The sequence below is a fragment of the Arachis stenosperma genome, chromosome 4, assembly GCF_014773155.1.
Source record: "Arachis stenosperma cultivar V10309 chromosome 4, arast.V10309.gnm1.PFL2, whole genome shotgun sequence".
NCBI lineage: Eukaryota > Viridiplantae > Streptophyta > Magnoliopsida > Fabales > Fabaceae > Arachis > Arachis stenosperma.
This window is the reverse complement of record NC_080380.1, coordinates 11,319,693-11,338,680: the sequence shown is the minus strand read 5'-3', so window position 1 is coordinate 11,338,680 and position 18,988 is coordinate 11,319,693. Positions and strand designations below refer to the sequence as shown.

Here is an 18,988-nt window from a genome sequence, read left to right as displayed (position 1 = left end):
TCAACCAGAAACAGAAGCAGAAGCGCAAACCTCCCTCCCCTCTTCTTCCTCAACCAGAAACAGAAGCAGAAGCAGAAGCACAAACGCAGGCAGAAGCAAAAACAGGCAGAAGCAGAAGCAACCAAAGCATCAATAACAACAATGAAATAAAAGGAATAAACAGAAACAACCAGAAGCATCAACAACAACAACAACAATGAAATTCTTGGAATCTGAAAAATTAAAGAAAAAGGAATAAAAAATTAAAACAGAGAGAAAGGGTTGCGGTGGTGGTGGAGAGGAGGGGCGGTGGCGGTGAACGGCGATGCAGTGTTGGTGGAGTACAAATCGCCACGAGGAGGACGCTGTGGAGCTGCTGCGGCGGCTACCTTCCCCCTTCCCCCTTTCCCCTTCCCCCTCTTCCCGAAACAACACCCCCTACCGCTTCTCTTTCTCCCCCTCCCCCCGTCTTGGCGGCGCTGTGTTTTTGTTGAGGAAGAAAGGAGCGGCATGGAGGAGCAGTGGCGTGGAGCGGCTGCGGTGGCGACCTTCCCCCTTCCCCCTTCCCCCTTTCCCCTTCCCCCTCTCCCCGAAACAAGACCCCCTCCCGCTTCTCTTTCTCCCCCTCCCCCCGTCTGGCGACGCTGTGTATTTGCTGAGGAAGAAAGGAGCGGCGTGGAGCGGCTACGGCGGTGTGGAGCGGCTGCGGCGGGCGACCTTCCCCCTTCCCCCTTCCCCCGAAACAACACCCCCTCCCGCTTCTCTTTCTCCCCTCCCCCCACGTCCCTTTCTTTTTTTATTTTATTTTATAATTTTTTTAGTTAGGGGTAATTTGGTAATAAAAATAAAAAATTTGGTAAAAAGGACGATTTTAAAACAAACTAAAACATTGGAGACCATTTTATAACGAAAAAAAGGCCGGAGACGAAATAAATTTTTGACATCTACGTTAGAGATCAAAATCTTACTCATCCCAATAAATTACCTACAAGTTCAACTATGTTCTAATATATTCTTTTTTATTTTATGTAATTTTATTAATTACTAATATAAAATTGTGTTATTATTAGAATATTATTTTATACCTAAGTATAGTATCAAAAGAAAAAGAGAAAATGAAAATGAAGCATCGAACAATAATTTGAGAGAGAAAGCGAAATACCACCCTCAAATAAAAAATTGAAACAAATAGAAAAAGTACTATCAATGCAGGCGGTTCCAGAATAATGTCACAGCTCATTTCCACCAAATCACTTCAGCTCAAATCTAAAACCAAAAATACCCCTGAAGAGGGAAGACTATCTATACGAATTTACGAAAGAGTCCTCCCTAGAAACTCTCCAAACAGTAGTTTGCACCCACAAATCCTCTAATCCACACATTGAACGCTGTATTTCCCCAAACAAAAAGCACAAGACGCACAAAAAAAGTACCCCTCGCCCTCCCTGTCTTATTTCCCTCTCATTTTTCTCTCTTTTCCCTCCTTCTTCCGCTTCCTGTTTTTGTTTCCCGACAAAACAAACCACGTAACAGAAAAAAAAAGAAAAGGAAAGAACGAAAAATGAGAGAAATCCTTCACATCCAGGGGGGCAGTGCGGTAACCAGATCGGTGCCAAGTTCTGGGAAGTCATTTGCGACGAGCACGGAATTGACCACACCGGGAAGTACAGCGGCGACTCTGAGCTTCAGCTCGAGCGCATCAACGTCTATTACAATGAGGCAAGTGGCGGAAGGTACGTTCCACGCGCCGTCCTCATGGATCTGGAGCCGGGAACCATGGATTCCGTTAGATCCGGTCCGTTCGGGCAGATCTTTAGGCCTGATAACTTCGTTTTCGGGCAGTCCGGGGCTGGTAACAACTGGGCGAAGGGACATTACACTGAGGGAGCTGAGCTTATTGATTCCGTTCTTGATGTTGTCAGGAAGGAGGCAGAGAATTGCGATTGCTTGCAGGGTAAACTGCTTTTCGTTTTCCTTGATTCCGTTTGTTCGAGATTTTGTATTTTATGATCTGAATTGAAATTGAAAATGAAAATGAAATTAGAGTTGTTTATTTTTTTGGTTTAATTTAATTTATTAATTAATTCACATGTTTTGTGGCTTGTTCATGAGGTAATTTCGGTTTGAGTTTTTTATTTTCATTTCTTGTCGATGAATTTCTATCACGAGTTGCCGTTAGCAATGATATAAACATCATTTCAGTTTTCGTTATTCAGTCTTCATGACTTTGAAATTCTTTTAGTTAGTATTTGTATGTTTTGTTTTGACTCGTTTTGCTTCTGTCTTAAACTAATGTGTACTTTTCAGGGGTTCTAGCTAATTTTTGGGTTCACAATATTGATAGCCTTTAACTAATTGCTTGTTGTTGTTGTTGTTGTTATTGTTAAAATCTTTTTAAATTTTTATGTCTATATGATTGTCTTTATCATCTACAAAAGCAATTTCAAATAATTAGGAAATTAGACAACAATATTGTGAGTGCACCTTCCCTTCTCCCGAAGGCCTTAATTGAAGTCCATTTAGGTTGTGTTTGGCATCTATATGGGTTTGTGCATTATTATAGTTGTTTTCAATACTTTGGGATTTGGATTGCCTATGCTTTTGTCAAGATTTTCATGCTTTGGACTCTGGCCACCTTGTAAGTTTTTCTGTTAAAGCTAACTAGCTGTAATTTACTTTAAACTAAAATATATGGCAGGGTTTCAAGTTTGCCACTCCTTGGGAGGTGGTACCGGCTCAGGAATGGGAACACTTCTCATCTCGAAGATTAGGGAAGAGTACCCAGATCGCATGATGTTGACTTTTTCTGTCTTCCCTTCCCCCAAGGTATCTGACACAGTTGTGGAGCCATACAATGCCACACTTTCTGTGCATCAGCTTGTTGAAAATGCTGATGAATGCATGGTCTTGGATAATGAGGCTCTCTATGACATTTGCTTCCGGACATTGAAGCTTGCCACTCCAACATGTAAGTTTCTGATTTCTTGTATTTTATTGCATATGGCCGAGATATTTATCTTTTTGTTGCTGCTGATGCTTTTGTTGTAATTATGACAAATAAACAGTTAATGTTACGGAATGAATTATGATCAACATAATGATATATCTTTTGTATAAAGAAAAGACGATTTGGTTCACCTTTCATTTCACAATGTAAAATTGGGATTAAATGTTAATGTCATTGTATTGGTGGGACCATGGGAGGAGCCAAATGGGTTTAGGTCTTGTGTCTTACCCATCGCTGCTGGTGGTGGTGGTTGGACAGACTTGTAAAATCATTTGGTTTTCACTCACTTCCCCTAAATGGAATGTATTCTTATCATATTCTAGTCATTTGGTAGGAAGATCAACTTAAAATTTTTATATTCTTTGCTTACCTACAGTTGGCGACCTTAACCACCTAATTTCCGCTACCATGAGTGGAGTTACTTGTTGTCTACGTTTCCCGGGGCAACTTAACTCTGATCTCCGAAAGCTTGCTGTCAACCTTATCCCATTCCCTCGTCTCCACTTCTTCATGGTTGGGTTTGCACCCTTAACATCAAGAGGATCCCAGCAGTACCGTGCTTTGACTGTGCCTGAGTTGACTCAGCAAATGTGGGATGCCAAAAATATGATGTGTGCTGCTGACCCACGCCACGGTCGCTATTTGACAGCATCAGCAATGTTCCGTGGTAAGATGAGCACCAAGGAAGTAGATGAGCAGATGATTAATGTGCAGAACAAGAACTCATCTTACTTTGTTGAGTGGATTCCTAACAATGTCAAGTCCAGCGTGTGTGATATCCCACCCAAGGGTCTCAAGATGGCATCCACCTTCATTGGTAACTCAACCTCAATTCAGGAGATGTTCAGGAGAGTTAGCGAGCAGTTCACAGCTATGTTCAGGCGCAAGGCTTTCTTGCACTGGTACACTGGGGAAGGAATGGACGAAATGGAATTCACCGAGGCCGAAAGCAACATGAATGATCTGGTTGCTGAGTACCAGCAATACCAGGATGCTACTGCTGATGAGGAGGAAGAGTATGAAGAGGAAGAAGAGGAGGCTGCTGCTTAAGGCATCTATTGTGCTATGTGGAAGATTGTTTCATATGTTTAATATGGTTGGCTTTTGATCGAGTGGTAAATTTTTTAAATTTTGGAGCATTCAAATTAGATTGACTCGTTGATGTGTATGCTTAATGCTTATGTGTTGATTGTTGTCATTTGTATAAAACTGGGTTTTGTTGGCAATTCTATTTTTGAGATAAGTCTTGGATGTTTGTTAACTGTTATTATATGTATAGAGTTTGAAGATTTTTCTATAACCATTACCCTTTTCTCTTCTCCCGTGAACAAGTTAATTATTAATGTCTTAGTATCCATGCAATGATGCAATATACGAAAAATGTTTATTTTCTTTTATATTTATGTCTAGAATATACTTTAAAAATAGACAATAATAAAAAATATATCAAGACATTAGGCTAATTTTTTTTTGTATGGAAAAAATATTGGTGTTTTTGTTGAAAATGGGAGTATTTGGTGTAATTACAGATGGGTGGATTTTTTGGGTGGGAAACCAACACGTGGGGGGCGTGATGGACACGTGGCAGCATTCTGGCCAACACGTGGAGGGCGTGTTGGACACGTGGCAGCTTCTTAGCCAACACGTGGGGGACGTGTTGCAACACGTGGGGGGCGTGTTGAATGATTTCCATACTACCGTAATACACTTCAAATATCAATATTCAACCAAAACACCATCTCTCTTTCCATATTAAAAATAATTTCTGCCGTATAACAATATTTCGAAAAAAAATTACGGTATTGTTGGTTTTTTAAAAAAGTAAATAATATTTTATTAAAAAATGTATCTAAACATCTTTAAAATTCAATAAAAGTAATTTGACAAAAAAAAAAAAAGAAATCTCAACCGGTTAGACGGAATGACTCGATCCTAAACCGTAACCAAGTTGAGTTATTAGCTAAAATTGACTTCTCCCAAAATAGGTTATTAATTATTATGCAACCTTAGTGCTTCCAGCTTTAAATGATGGTTTAACTTATTAGAATTTTTCCAAAAACTTTTTTTTTTTAATTTCTACAATATTCTTGATCTATTATAAATTAAAATTTTATTTAACAATTTACTATTAACTAATGAATTAGTATAGAATTTAAACATCTAATACTTATTTAAACAAATTAAACGAATTAATAAAATTGACTATTAAACTAATTCAAATTTTATTTCTTCAAAGGTTTAAATTTGATTAATTAAAAAAAATTAGTTTAATACATATCCAGTGAATAAATACTTTGTCACCGCAACTTTAACTCCCTCAAAACCTAATTTTTATCCATCTCATTTTTTATTTTAATTTGATCCATTTAAAATAAAATTATGCAAAAATAATATAAAAAATTAAAAAAAAGAGAAAAAAAAGAAGAAAAAAATAAAAAAATAAGAAAAAAATTCAACTAAATAAATAAAAATAATACCTAAATTTCATAATTTTACAGAACATAATTTTTCACAACAAAACAATGTTATGACTTAAGTGCGATTATCTTTCCCTAATTATTAGGCACTCACAATCTAATACCATCATACTACATATCCAAACCTTTTTATTAATTAAATTTAATTAATTTTTTTATTAACTAAATTTAACTAAATTTATCTAATATAACAAAAATAAATTAATTATGATTAATATTATTTCAAACTTTATTATTTAAAATAAACTTAATTCATAAAAAAAATTTAAATATATAATATTACTCCTTTTGATATTAAAACTCATTTTGAACATCGTCTCCAAAGTCCAAATCTTTAATTTTAATTGCAGATAACACTTGAAATGACTACAGAAAAGATGAAAATAAAAACATAAAAATATTGAATTTGAATGAAATGTAATTTTATTATATTTTAAACATTACGTAAAAATTTAGAAGGAAAAGGAAACATTGTAAATAAAAAACTAGAAATTAAATCAAATGTTAGAAAAAAATAGCATAAATAATATGATCTTTTTTATTTAATAAATAATATTGATCCTTTTAGTATTTAAAAAACATTAAATACATTTTGTCCAGTGTTAATATAAAACTACGCCCTAAAAAATGAAGAGATTAATATTTAATTCTTGAAAGAAAGAGGAGGAAAATACCACAAAACCTCTTCAGAAAACACAAAACAGCATACACAGTATATCTTATTTCATGAATAAAATATTGTTTTTGTCCCCAACGTTTGGGATAAATCCTATAATTGTCCCTAACGTTTCATTCGTCCTATTTATATCTCCATCGTTCCAAAATTGATTCAATGTTACCCTCCCGTTAACTTCACTGACAGAACACTAACGGAGTTGCCTATGTGGACGCCTAACGTTAGTAACCCCAAACGTGTGTATTGACACGAATTTTTCTTCGCACGTAATGTTTTCTTTTAGCATACGAAACACTTGCATTCAGAGGAGAGAAAGAAAAACGTAACACTTCATATTCTACACTCTCTGAACCCTATCAATTTTTTCTCGTCTGTTCTTCGCCCTCGATTACATTGGAAGAAGACGGATTGAAGCGAGTTCGTGTTTTGGTATTCCTTACATAGGAGAGCATTGCCCCATCTTGGTACTAAACTTTGGTAGACAGGAATATTTGAAGAAGGATATCGCTGCGATGTGGTATAAAGCTGTGAATGCTGGGTTCGAGAAAGGATTGACCATGCTTAAAAACGACAAAGATGCAATGGATATGACAAGAATTGGGGTGAAAGATGATATGATTGAGGTTTATGTTGTTCACAAGACAAGTGAAGTGGGAGAAGATGTGCAACTGGGGCAAATTACTGCTCCTGCTGAAAAAGGTGATGAGGCTGGGCTTGGCCCAATTGTTGTGTATGAAAGTCCTGGTGTTGGGCTTGGGTCAAAGCCAGCTACTGATGGGCCTACTGAAGTGGAAGAGATTGAGTCCATGAGTGAGAGATCATGTGAGGTTGTTAGGAGTTCTGATGCTGTTGAAGAAGAAGAGGAGGGGAGTGAGACCTCTGATGATGATGACTATGAATCTAGGGGGAGTGAAAGTTCATGAAGTTCTGATTCAAATTCTGGGAATGCATCAGATCACACTCTTGGTAGTCTTGATTTTGGCGACAGTGATGATGACAGGGAGGGAGCTGAAGGTTTAGTTGATGTTAACATCACGGAAGAGGGAGAAAAAGAGTCTACACCTAGTCAGTCCCAGGGTCAATCTTCACACCCAATTGCACGAAATCTTGGAAAGAAAAAAATTGTAAGAAAATTTGGTGATGAGGATGCAGGTTATAACAGTGAGGATTTCCTAGATATTCCGTTTAGTGATGATGAGGATGACATGGAAAAGAGGTATCCGATTTACAGGCCATTGAAGAACATGAGTAAATAGTTATGTTGCTGACTACTATAAAAAGGCTGCATACATCTCCTGCTACCAACATGTTATCTTCCCTGTTAATGGACCTAATTTTTGGGACAGAACTCAATTCGAGGATGTGTTGCCTCCCATTTATAGAAAACCTATGGGAGACCAAAGAAGAAGATGGCACGAGCTGCTGATGACCAACCAATTAGGACTATACTATCTCGTGAAGGACAACAATAAAGGTGTTCTTGTTGTTTGTGCTCTGGTCATAACAAAAGGAGTTGTCCAAAGAAGTGCAAAGTCACTCCAAACCCTGTTGTAAAACTATGTCATTAATTATATGTTGTTGCCCTTACTTTTGTCTTCGTCATTTGCTTCATTGAATTATCTGCCCATCTGTTTTGTGCGCAAGTTAACAATGTTGCCGATTCTACATCAAAGGGGAGGTCACGGAGAGGGGTCAGAAAAAATGCCAAACTCTCCGCCAAGACTGCTTTTAGTAAGGCTACTAAGAGTGGCAGTAGGAAGCAGAAGGAAAACAACAAAAAATCACCCACACTCAAAGAAAAAACCAGTTGTCAGCTCCCAGCAATCACAAACTGCTTCAAAAAGGGCTAAAGTGGATCATTCACAAACTGCTTCTGCACCAGTCCCAACAACTCCAATGGGTCTGCCAAGTCCAGTGAAGAGGATCACCCAGTCCCAGCTCAGATTCATGGCCAAGACTCCACCAAGAGCATGGAACAATGTGGAATAATTTTCTGTGACTTGTGAATTTCTGTGACTTACGATGCATTTTGTACTTTTCATTTTGTATCAGGTTAAAAACTATGGTTGTTGATTTCACTTTTTGTATTTGGTGGTGCTACTACTTCATAAACAATGTTTAGCATCTAGGTTGATTTATATTTCTAGTTCTTGGACATCTACATGACATCTATGTTGGTTAAGTTGTGAACTATTGCCATACTAGATCTAATGTTGAGTTTAATACTTTATGCTATTCCTGGTTCATTATTTTAGTTAATTATATCTACAAATAGTTACTTTAATAATGTACCATGAGAATGTAAATTGAATAGATAAAATTGGCTAACAACGAATTTTCATTCAAAATCATTCAATCAACATATTACATTTGATCTAAATTAATCTCTACAGCCATACCCCAAAATACAGACAACATATTGCCAAGACATTACACCCCAAAATATAGACAACATATTGGCATATCGCCAAGATATTACATTATCGACTATGTTATGCAGCCTTATTGCAAAAAAACCTCTTGTTTCTTGTCAATGACATTTTTTCACACACTAATATTATAGCACATGTCCATCCAACCAGAGCAACTGCTACTGTCATTGTTAACATCCTCTCAACTGTTGTCACTTTACCCTTCAAGCCTATGATTTTTCTTTTCAATCGAGCAACGTGTGGCTCTTGCTCTGGCTTTGCTTACACAAAGTACCCACACTCTTCTCCAATCTAGGCCAAAACCAAAAGAAAATTCCAATAAGATAATCAAATAACAGTCATACCCAGCAATTACATTCTCTACTTACCCCATAATTAACACAGCCCCAGAACCTCCGTCTTGGATTCTCTGCCGTTGATGAAGTCGCAAGTACTGGCCTCTCCCCACAGTAACAAGTTGTTCTCCGTCGACGGCCTTGGCTTCTGTTTCGACCCGAAGCACTGCTGCTACGCGCCGCCTGGGAGTCCTGCAAAGTCATGGAGTCAGCAACGATTGCAACAGAGACGGCAATGGTGAGAAGACGAATCTACAAGAAGAGCTATCTCAAATTAAAATTTCATCACCCTTTTAAATTAATTTTTTTATTCAATTCTCAGTAACGATCACCAGGGAAATAATTTGCCACAATGGACAAAGGCATCCACGTAGGCAGTTTCGTTAGTGTTCCGTCAGTAGAGTTAATGGGAAAGTAACATTAAATCAATTTTAAAATATTGGAGACATAAATAGAATGAATGAAATGTTAGAGATAAGTATAACTTATAAGACTTATCCCAAATATTAGAGACAAAAACAATACTTTACTTTTATTTTATTATTGTGTTCTTTATACAAAGAAAAAAAAATCATGCAGTCAAAACCGATATCGCTCCTGATAATTCTCCTCCTCTTCTCTCCTCGTTCCATTATGGAATCTGCAAAACAGAGAAAATTAGAATAAGAAATGAAATGGTAAGTAACCATTTTTTTTATTCTACATGCTCTAATGTCCGTAATCTTCCAGGTAGATATATGATAACACCAACAATAATATCAAACCCAATAATCCGGAATTGCTTAATATTATTATTCTTCTTCTTCAAAATCTATATAAACAACAAGGACAGCAAATTATTTTAATGTATTAATTCTTTAATCAGGGAGACTGCTTGGTCTCAGTATTTTCGAACTTCTCTTTGGTTCTTCAACATCCAACATCTGAGAGCATATATCAAGAAAAGAAAAAAGATAAAAATAAAAAGGGGTTAAAAATTTATTGTATCAAAATTTAACGAATAAAAGAATTACCGAATTGTTAAATTAATTAATGATTAAGAACCCCTAACCCCTTTTTGGATAAAAAAATCCTACTGTTTAAAATTTATTGTTGAAACTTGAAACCTACCGTTTTTCTAAGATTTATTGATAACAAATTTATTTATTAAAAAATAATCAATCATAAAAATCCTACTGTTTGTCTTAAATAAGATTTATTGATAAAAAATTTACTTATTAAAAAAAATCAATCATATTGAAATTTAGTGTTGACTTAAATTCGATATCAAATTAATAGTGGTTGCTACTGTTGAAAAATAAAAGAATAAGACACACATTTACGAAAAAAATGAAGAGAAGTATATTGAACATATTTGTTGTGTATATTTTATAAAATAATTATATACATATTTATATTTTTCTTTGACATCTAAATTTTAACACATCCTAAATAAACAAATGTTTTAAAATAAAACTAAATATAAAAACCCATTTCAACAGTGATTTTTATCAATTCTTAAATTCTAACCATCAGATTTATTTTTAACATTTTCTCTTAAACTTGATAATTTTTCGACTCCAATCATAATCCTTAACCATCATGATCTTAGTGGATTCAGCTTACTCAAAATGAAATTCCTTCAATAGTATCTTCAATCAAATTGTATGACATGCATAAGCAGTGGTAGCAACATATTCAGTTTCACAAGTTGAAAGAGTGAGTATAGATTGTTTCTTTGAAACCAAAAAATTGCATTATTTCTTAGATAGAAAATAAATCTAGTAGTACTCTTCCTGCCGTCAATATCCCCAGCATAATCACTATCACAATAGCCCATTAATTTGAATTCATCTGAAGTTGAATAAAACACGCCATATTCAAGAGTGCCTTTAAGATAGCAAAGAATTCTCTTGGCTGCCTTCATATGAGTTTTTGTTGGATTCTCCATGTAACGACTAACTAACCCAACTGAAAACAAAATGTCAGGTCTGGTAAAGGTCAAATACCTTAAACTCCCTACGAGGCTTTTGAATATCATTTGAGCAGCTTTTCATACACCTTCTTTTTCTTTGAAAAGTTTAACTCCACACTCTAGGTGTATTGCAGTCCAATATGTTGAATTTCTTTAATAGCTCTCTTGTATAAGCTTCTTGTGAGATGAAAATTTCATCCTCCATTTGTTTCACTTCAATTCCCAGGTAATAGGACATTAAACTCATATCACTCGTATCAAATTCTTGAACCATTACCTTCTTAAATTCTTCAAATATTATTTGATTATTTTCTGTGAATATAAGATCATCCACATGACACAAACAAATAACAAATTTCTTCTTTCTTCTTTTACATAAAGTGCACATATATATACCAATAATGAATTAAATATTAATACTCACTTGATGATGGAGTAATATGAACTTGTATTATAATGCAGAGGCTTGAACCAAAATACAAAGGATGAAATTTTTTAATACAAAAATTGTAATGAAAGCTTAAAAGTATTTCATAGTATGAGAGGATGTGTGTAAAATTGCGGATGATCTACAACTCCCTCCCCCCTCCCCTTTTATAGTGGGCTATGCCCTTTATTCTGTTACATTTTAATCCCTGATTTTGCTAATCCGTTTGCTCTTTCTGTGAGCTGATTCAGAGGCTCTCTCTCTGAGTTAATGTCCTTTGTTCTAATTTTTTAAAAATCGGTAGGTAATTTTGTTTTTTCTGCTGTGATTTTGTTGGAATTCTCCTGATGACTTTTGTTCTTTTCTGCATGCAATGTTTTTGTTGCTTTATGAGATTGTCTTGACATATTCTCTCTTGATTTTGTACAAGTGTCTGTTTTCTAATTTTGGGACTCTTTTTTTTCAAATGGATTTTAGGTATCTAGTATGTACAGTCCTTGGCTGGACTGGACTTCTTCATCTTCGTCTATTGGTTCTACTTTTATTGCTTTTTTAGAGAATTATGGATCTCTTTTTCTGAGGTGGCCGCTGCAAGGGCCGCCATCATTTGTTTTTTATGGGCTAGAAAGCAAGTTTCTTTTTTGAATGATATTTTTTCGAACCCTGATCTGTGGCTTGGGGTTTTGCTTTTTTTTGGAATATAGTCATCTAATTATCAATTGCTCTTTTACTAATTAAGTTCAGGTCAAAATTTATTCCACCATTTCACTTTTATGTTTCTAATTAAATATTGCATGCTTGGAGTGCCTTTATATCCTGCGGAATCATATTTCCATGTCATTATCTAGCATATTTCCATAATGGGAATGAAGGAAATCAACTTATATTCATAAGCCATGCTGGCTTCTTTTGAAAAAATTGCTTTTATTGGTCCAAACTCTTGAAACCGTATCTAGAACCATTTGAAAAACTATAGAGAAATCTCTTTTCGGAACCATATGAACCAAGAGTGGGAATTTGGAGAAAGATACAAGGCGTTCCACCAGGCATCTATATAATCATAATAGGAATAGTGTTGTGGTTCAAATTTTCTAGTAAAACTTTTACAATGAAAGGGAGGTTTTTTCCATTCTGATAATGTTATTACTTTAATAATCTTAATTTTTGAGAATATTGTATCTTTTGTGGTCGGGTCTTTATTATGAGTTAATTCAATGGATCCCTATGTCTGCTAAGATAAATTCATAAAAGGTTTGGATTTTTTGGATGTTTGTTTGAGGGTAATGAAAAGTATTTGGAAAAACTATTTTATAAAGGGTTCTTCTATCCATCTTAAACCACTCTTTCTCTAAAGCCATTATTTTTAGAGGTATTGATTTTTCATGGTAAGGATGTTCTTCAGATAATGGTTTAGTTTTAAAAAAATCTGATGGCTGCAATAATGTATATCTGTTAACTGTAGGGACCTTATATAAGCTTTTAGTTGATGCTGATGATTTTTCATTTTTAACAACTTGTAACATCGTCAAGGGTTTAATAAATAATTGTTTAGCTTGTATTGAAGTTGCTGGTTGGTCAAGAGGTGGATCATACTGCTTGCTTGTTTCTTGCTTATTTTTACCTTGTAAAATTTTTTTGTTAGAAAATCAGGTAATGCATTTGATTCTCTTTTAATATGCTCAATAGAAAAACCAAAGCATGATAATATAACTTGCCATCTAGCAAATATTTTTTTAGAAACATCATTCTTTAATACACTAAGAGCTGTTTTGCAATCAGTTCTGATCAAGAAGGTTTTATTGAACAAATCTTCCTGAAAACGTGAAACACATAGGACAATGGCTAATATTTTTTTTAATGGTAGCATAATTTTTTTGGGCTGAATTTCATACACCCGAATGATATTTAACTATTTGTTCTTTTGAGGAGTTTGGAAGGACTTGTTTAAGTATTTCTCCATACCCTAATTCTGAAGCATCTGTTTCTACGATTAGACTTGCCTTAGGGTCTGGTATACTCAAACAAAGAAAAGAAATTCCTTGTTTGAGTAAAACAAAATTCCTTGTTTGAGTATACCAGACCCTAACGCAAGTCTAATCGTAGAAACTGATGCTTTAGAATTATGGTATAGAGGAATACTTGAACAAGTCCTTCCAAACTCCTCAAAAGAATAAATAGCTAAATATCATTCGGGTGTATGGGATTCATCCCAGAAAAATTATGCTACTATTAAAAAAAATATTCACCATTATCCTATGTGTTTCACGTTTTCAGGAAGATTTGTTTATTAAAACCTTCTTGATTAGAACTGATTAGAAAATAGCTCCTAGTGTATTAAAGAATGATGTTTCTAAACAAATATTTGCTAGATGACAAGCTATATTATCATGCTTTGATTTTTCTATTGATCATATTAAAGGAGAATCAAATGCATTACCTGATTTTTTAACAAGAGAATTTTTGCAAGGTAAAAATGAGCAAGAAACAAGCAAGCAGTGAAGATTATGATCAACCTCTTGACCAACCAGCAACTTCAATACAAGCTAAACAACTATCTATTAAATCTTTGACGATATCACAGGTTGTTAAAAGTGAAAAATTATCAGCATCAACTAAAAGCTTATATGAGGTCCCTATAGTTAACAGATATAAATTATTGCGGCCATCAGATTTGTTTAAAACTAAACCATTATCTGAAGAACATCCTTACCATGAAAAATCAATACCTCTAAAAATAATGACTTTAGAGAAAGAGTGGTTTATAATGGAAAGAAGAACCCTTTATAAAACAGTTTTTTTAAGTACTTTTCATTACCCTCCAACAAACATCCAAAAAATTCGAACTTTTTATGAATTTATCTTAGTAGACACAGGATCCATTAAATTAACTCATAATAATGACCCAACCACAAAAGATACAATATTCTCAAAAATTAAGATTATGAAAGTAAAACTTTTACAATGAAAGATCAGAACGAAAAAAATCTCCCTTTCATTGTAAAAGTTTTACTAAAAAATTTAAATCACAACACTATTTCTATTATGATTATATAGATGCTTGGTGAAACGTTCTGTATCTTTCTCCAAATTTTCACTCTTGGTTCATATGGTTCCGAAAAGAAAATTTTCTATAATTTTCCAAATGGTTCCAGATATGATTTCAAGGGTTTGCACCAATAGAAACAATTTTCCCAAAAGAAGCCAGCATGACTTATGAATATTTCAAAAATAAAACATCATTTCTGGATGGATATAAGCTGATTTCCTTCATTTTCACTATGGGAATATGCTGGATAATGACATGGGAATATGATTCCGCAGGATATGAAGACACTCCAAGCATGCAATATTTAATTAGAAACATAAAAGTAAAATGGTGGAATAAATTTGACCTGAATTTAATTAGTAAAAAAGTAATTAATAATTGGATGACTATATCCCAAAAAAGAGCAGAACCCCCAAGCCACAGTTCAGGGTTCGAAAAAATATTATTCGAAAAAGAAACTCGTTTTCTAGTCCATAAAAAACAAATGATGGTGGCCCTTGCAGCGGCTACCTCAGAAGAAGAAATCCATAATTCTCTAAAAGCAATAAAAGTAGAACCAATAGACAAAGATGAAGAAGTCCAGTCCAGCCCAGGACTGTACATACTAGATACCAAGATCCAATTGAAGAGTAAAAAAAAAAGTTCCGAAATCAGAAAACAGACACTTGTATAAAATCAAGAGAGAAGGTGTCAAGACAATCTCAAAAAGCAACAAAAGCATCGCATGCAGAAAAGAACAAAAATCATCAGCAGAAAAAACAAAATCAGCTACCAATTTTCAAAAAATTAGAACAAAAGACATTAACTCGGAAACAGAGCCTCTGAATTAACTCACAAAAAGAGCAAACGGATTAGCAAAACAGGGGGTTAAAATGTAATAGAATAAAGGACATAGCCCACTATAAAAAGAAAGGGGGGAGGGGATTGTAGATCATTCGTAATTTTACACACATCCTCTCACACTCTGAAATACTTTTAAGCTTTCGTTACAATCTTTGTATTAAAAAGTTTCATCCTTTGTATTTTGGTTCAATCCTCTGAATTATAATACAAATTCATATTACTCCATCATCAAGTGAGTATTAATATTTAGTTCATTATTGGTTTATTAGATTTTACTATCCTATTGACAGTACTTTTTAGTACTCTATATATATATATATATGCACCTAGTGAAGTCGTTGTCTTGAAAATACGTATCAAGATGATCATTCCAAGCTCTTAGAACTTGCTTCAGTCCATATAAAGTCCTTTTACGCTTTAACACCTTATCTTCACAATCTTCAACAACAAAATCTAAAAGTTGTTCAATATAAATTTCTTCCAAAAGATTACCATTCAAAAAAGCATACTTCACATTCATTTGGTGGATTTTCTTGTGGTTTTGTGCTACAAGTGATAACAATAGCCTTATCGTTTTCTAGCGAGCAACAAAAGCAAACACCTCATTATAATCTATTCCTTGCTTTTGCTTATACCTCTTTGCAACGAGTCTTATCTTGTACCTCTTTACATAACCTTTAGCATTTTTCTTAATTTTATAGATCCATTTGACTCCAATAGCCTGATAACCACTTGGAAGTGATACAAATTCTCAAGTGTTATTCTTCTCAATTGATTGAATTTTCTCCTTCATAGCTTGTAACCTTTTTTTTATTTTTGACAACAACTTTAAAATTTGGAGAGTAGACACAATAAATTCTCATCCTCTAGAATTTTAGTTTGCTCATAGAAATTAGTGAGACTTCGATATCTGCGAGGGCCTTCGCTTGAACTAAAGAATGGAGATAACGATGATCATGATAGTGGAGTTAATGCTAGTGTTGAAGAATCATTTTTATCTTGCACTTCTTTCATTGGAGCTTCTTCTTCTTCAAAGTAAGGCAAAAATCATAAGTAGCATCATTTTGTGTAGTTCAATCCCACTTTGTACTTTCTTCAAACTCAACATCTCTACTTATTATTACTTTATTATTGTCAGGATTGAAGAACTTGTAAACTTTAGTATTCTCTTCACAGCCAATAAATACGACCTTTTGGTTCATATCATCAAGCTTTAATCTTTCTTGCTCAGAAATTTTGATATATGCAATAGATCCAAAAACCTTTAAATGTGACACATTAGGTTTGAAATCACTCCATACTTTTTGAGGTGTTATATCTCTTAAAATCTCGGTCAGTGAGTGGTTTAAGAGATAAATTACACATGCAACTGCTTCTCCCCATAACTATTTTGGCAATAACTTGATCTTCAACATCATTCTCGCCATATTTAAAATTGTCTTTTTTTTTTTCAACAATTCTATTTTGTTGAGGTGATCTAGAAACAGTCAGGAGACGTCGAATACCATGGTTTTCATAGAAGGTCTTAAATTCATTTGAAATGATTTCTCCACCTCTACCAATTCTGAGAGCTTTTATCTCATAACCACTTTCCTTTTTAACAAGGGCTTTGAACTTCTTGAATGCATTAAATGCTTTGCTCTTTTGCTTTAAGAAATAAACCCATATTTTTCTTAAATAATCATCAATAAAAAATAGAAAATAAGCACTTTTACCAAGTGATAAAGGCTTGATAGGTCCATAAACGTTATAGATAAGCTGAAGTGACTTGGTAACTCTTGATTTAGGCTGCTTTGAAAAATTTTCTTGATTGTTTTTCAAGTAAGTAAGCTTCACATAACTAATGAGAATGATCAATAGTTGAAATTCTTTTTACCATCTTTTTTCCCAATTCTTTGAACCCACCAAAATTTAAATGTCCATATCTTATATGCCAAATTCATGATGGATCTTCGATACATGACTTTAAACATATAACTCCACCACTCCTCATGTTTAACAAAAACATACAATTTTTTGTCACAGAAACCTTAGCAATAAGATTTTTATTTTTATCTCTAAGCCAAAGTCGATCTTCCATGACTATCTTGCATCCATTCTCCAAAAGTTGCCCAATACTCAAAATATTATTCTTTAACTTTGGAATGTAATAGACATTGAAAAGAATCTTATGACTTCTGTTCTTCAACTCGAATAGAATCGTCCCATTGTCATTGATCTCAACCTTTGATTTCTCACCAAAACGCAAGTGTCCTTTTACGTTGGTATCAGGTGCTACAAATTTACTCCTATTACCTGTCATATAGTTGTTAGCTCCATTGTCAAGATACCACGTACTATCTTCAAAATTTTGATCTTTCTTGAGCGTAAGAAATAATGATTCTTCAACATCTTCACTGTGTACAACAAATTTATTTTCTTCTTCTTTGTATGTCTGACACTCCTAAGAATAATATCCATTCTTTCCACATGAATAACATTCAATTTGTCTTTTATCAACCGTTCTTCTTTTATGACCTCAAGAAAAATTTTGATTTCTTCTCTCTTGAGAATAATTTTTTCTTATTTTTTCCGCTTCCGTAACCACGTCTTCATTCTCGTCCATGGCCTCGTCATTGTCTTCCACTTTCGTTGGCTTCTCTTCTAGTATTCCACGAAAATTTTACCTGCAAGACATGCTCCACACGTTCTTGCTTATTTTTATCCATTCTTTCTCCTTGGACCCGTAAAAAATCATTCAATTGATCAATAGACATTGTATCCAAATCTTTAGACTTTTCAATGGCTACCACCACATGATAAAAGTTTGAGTTCAGAGAACGAAAAATTTTTTCAACAACACGAGCATTTTCTAATATTTTTCCAAATCTTTTCATTTGGTGCACTATTGCAAAAACTTTGATAAAATAATCCAAAATGGATTCAATCTCCTTCATCATTAGAGACTTAAGCTCAGCCTTTAGAGTTTGAAGACGAACCTTCTTTATCTTTTCAACTCCTATGACGAAATTTTAAAGAGTATCTCAAATTTTCTTTGCGTTAGTTATATCAACAATTTTCTCAAACATATCATCATCTAAGTCTTGATGAATAATAATAAATGCACATTAATCTTTCTTTCTTTTATTTTTCAATTCGTCCTTTTGAATTTCTATTAATTTCTCCATATTTTCTGGTTTTACATAGTCTTTTTCAATCATTTTTCACGCTTTTTGAACACCAAAAATTATTTTCATTCAAATGCCTAATTATCGTTGTTGATTGAAGACATTTTATAAGTAGCTCTAATACTACTGTGTTGAAAAATAAAAATACAAGACACATACACTCATAAAAAAAATAAAAAAATATATTAAATATATTTATTGGGTATATTTTATAAAATAATTATATATATATGTATATATTTATATTTCTCTTTTAACTTTTAAATTTTAACCTATTCTAAAACCCATTTTAACAGTAATTTTTATCAATTTTTAAATTCTAATTATCAAATTTATTTTTAACCGCTACTTTGACACCGTTTTCACCCTCTTTCATCAGGGTATCACAATGAGCAGGCAAGGTCAAATTAATATCCACTTTTTCTTGAAAGAAAAACATATATCATAAAATTTGCTGCACTGAAATGAAGTTACCTGGTTGGTTCTTTTAGCATCGATACAATCAATCGAAGAAGAAAGAGGAGATGGAGAAACGGTGCCGAATTCATGATGAGGCCTCGGAGCTTGCTCACCATGCACCACTTTGTTCACGTTCCAAGCCCTCATCGATCTTATGATGCACCACTTTATTGATTCTTTTTCTTG

General features: G+C 34.0%; 1 protein-coding gene across 1 annotated transcript; it reads left to right on the top strand.

Moving 5' to 3' along the window:
* Positions 1–1,333: 1,333 nt before the first annotated feature.
* Positions 1,334–4,292, top strand: LOC130977065 (tubulin beta chain-like). Its single transcript, XM_057902064.1, is given in 4 exon segments — positions 1,334–1,559; positions 1,562–1,933; positions 2,678–2,947; positions 3,363–4,292. Coding segments are annotated over 4 exon segments (1,335 nt in total). The 5' UTR covers positions 1,334–1,540; the 3' UTR covers positions 4,037–4,292.
* The last annotated feature ends 14,696 nt before the right edge of the window (positions 4,293–18,988 follow it).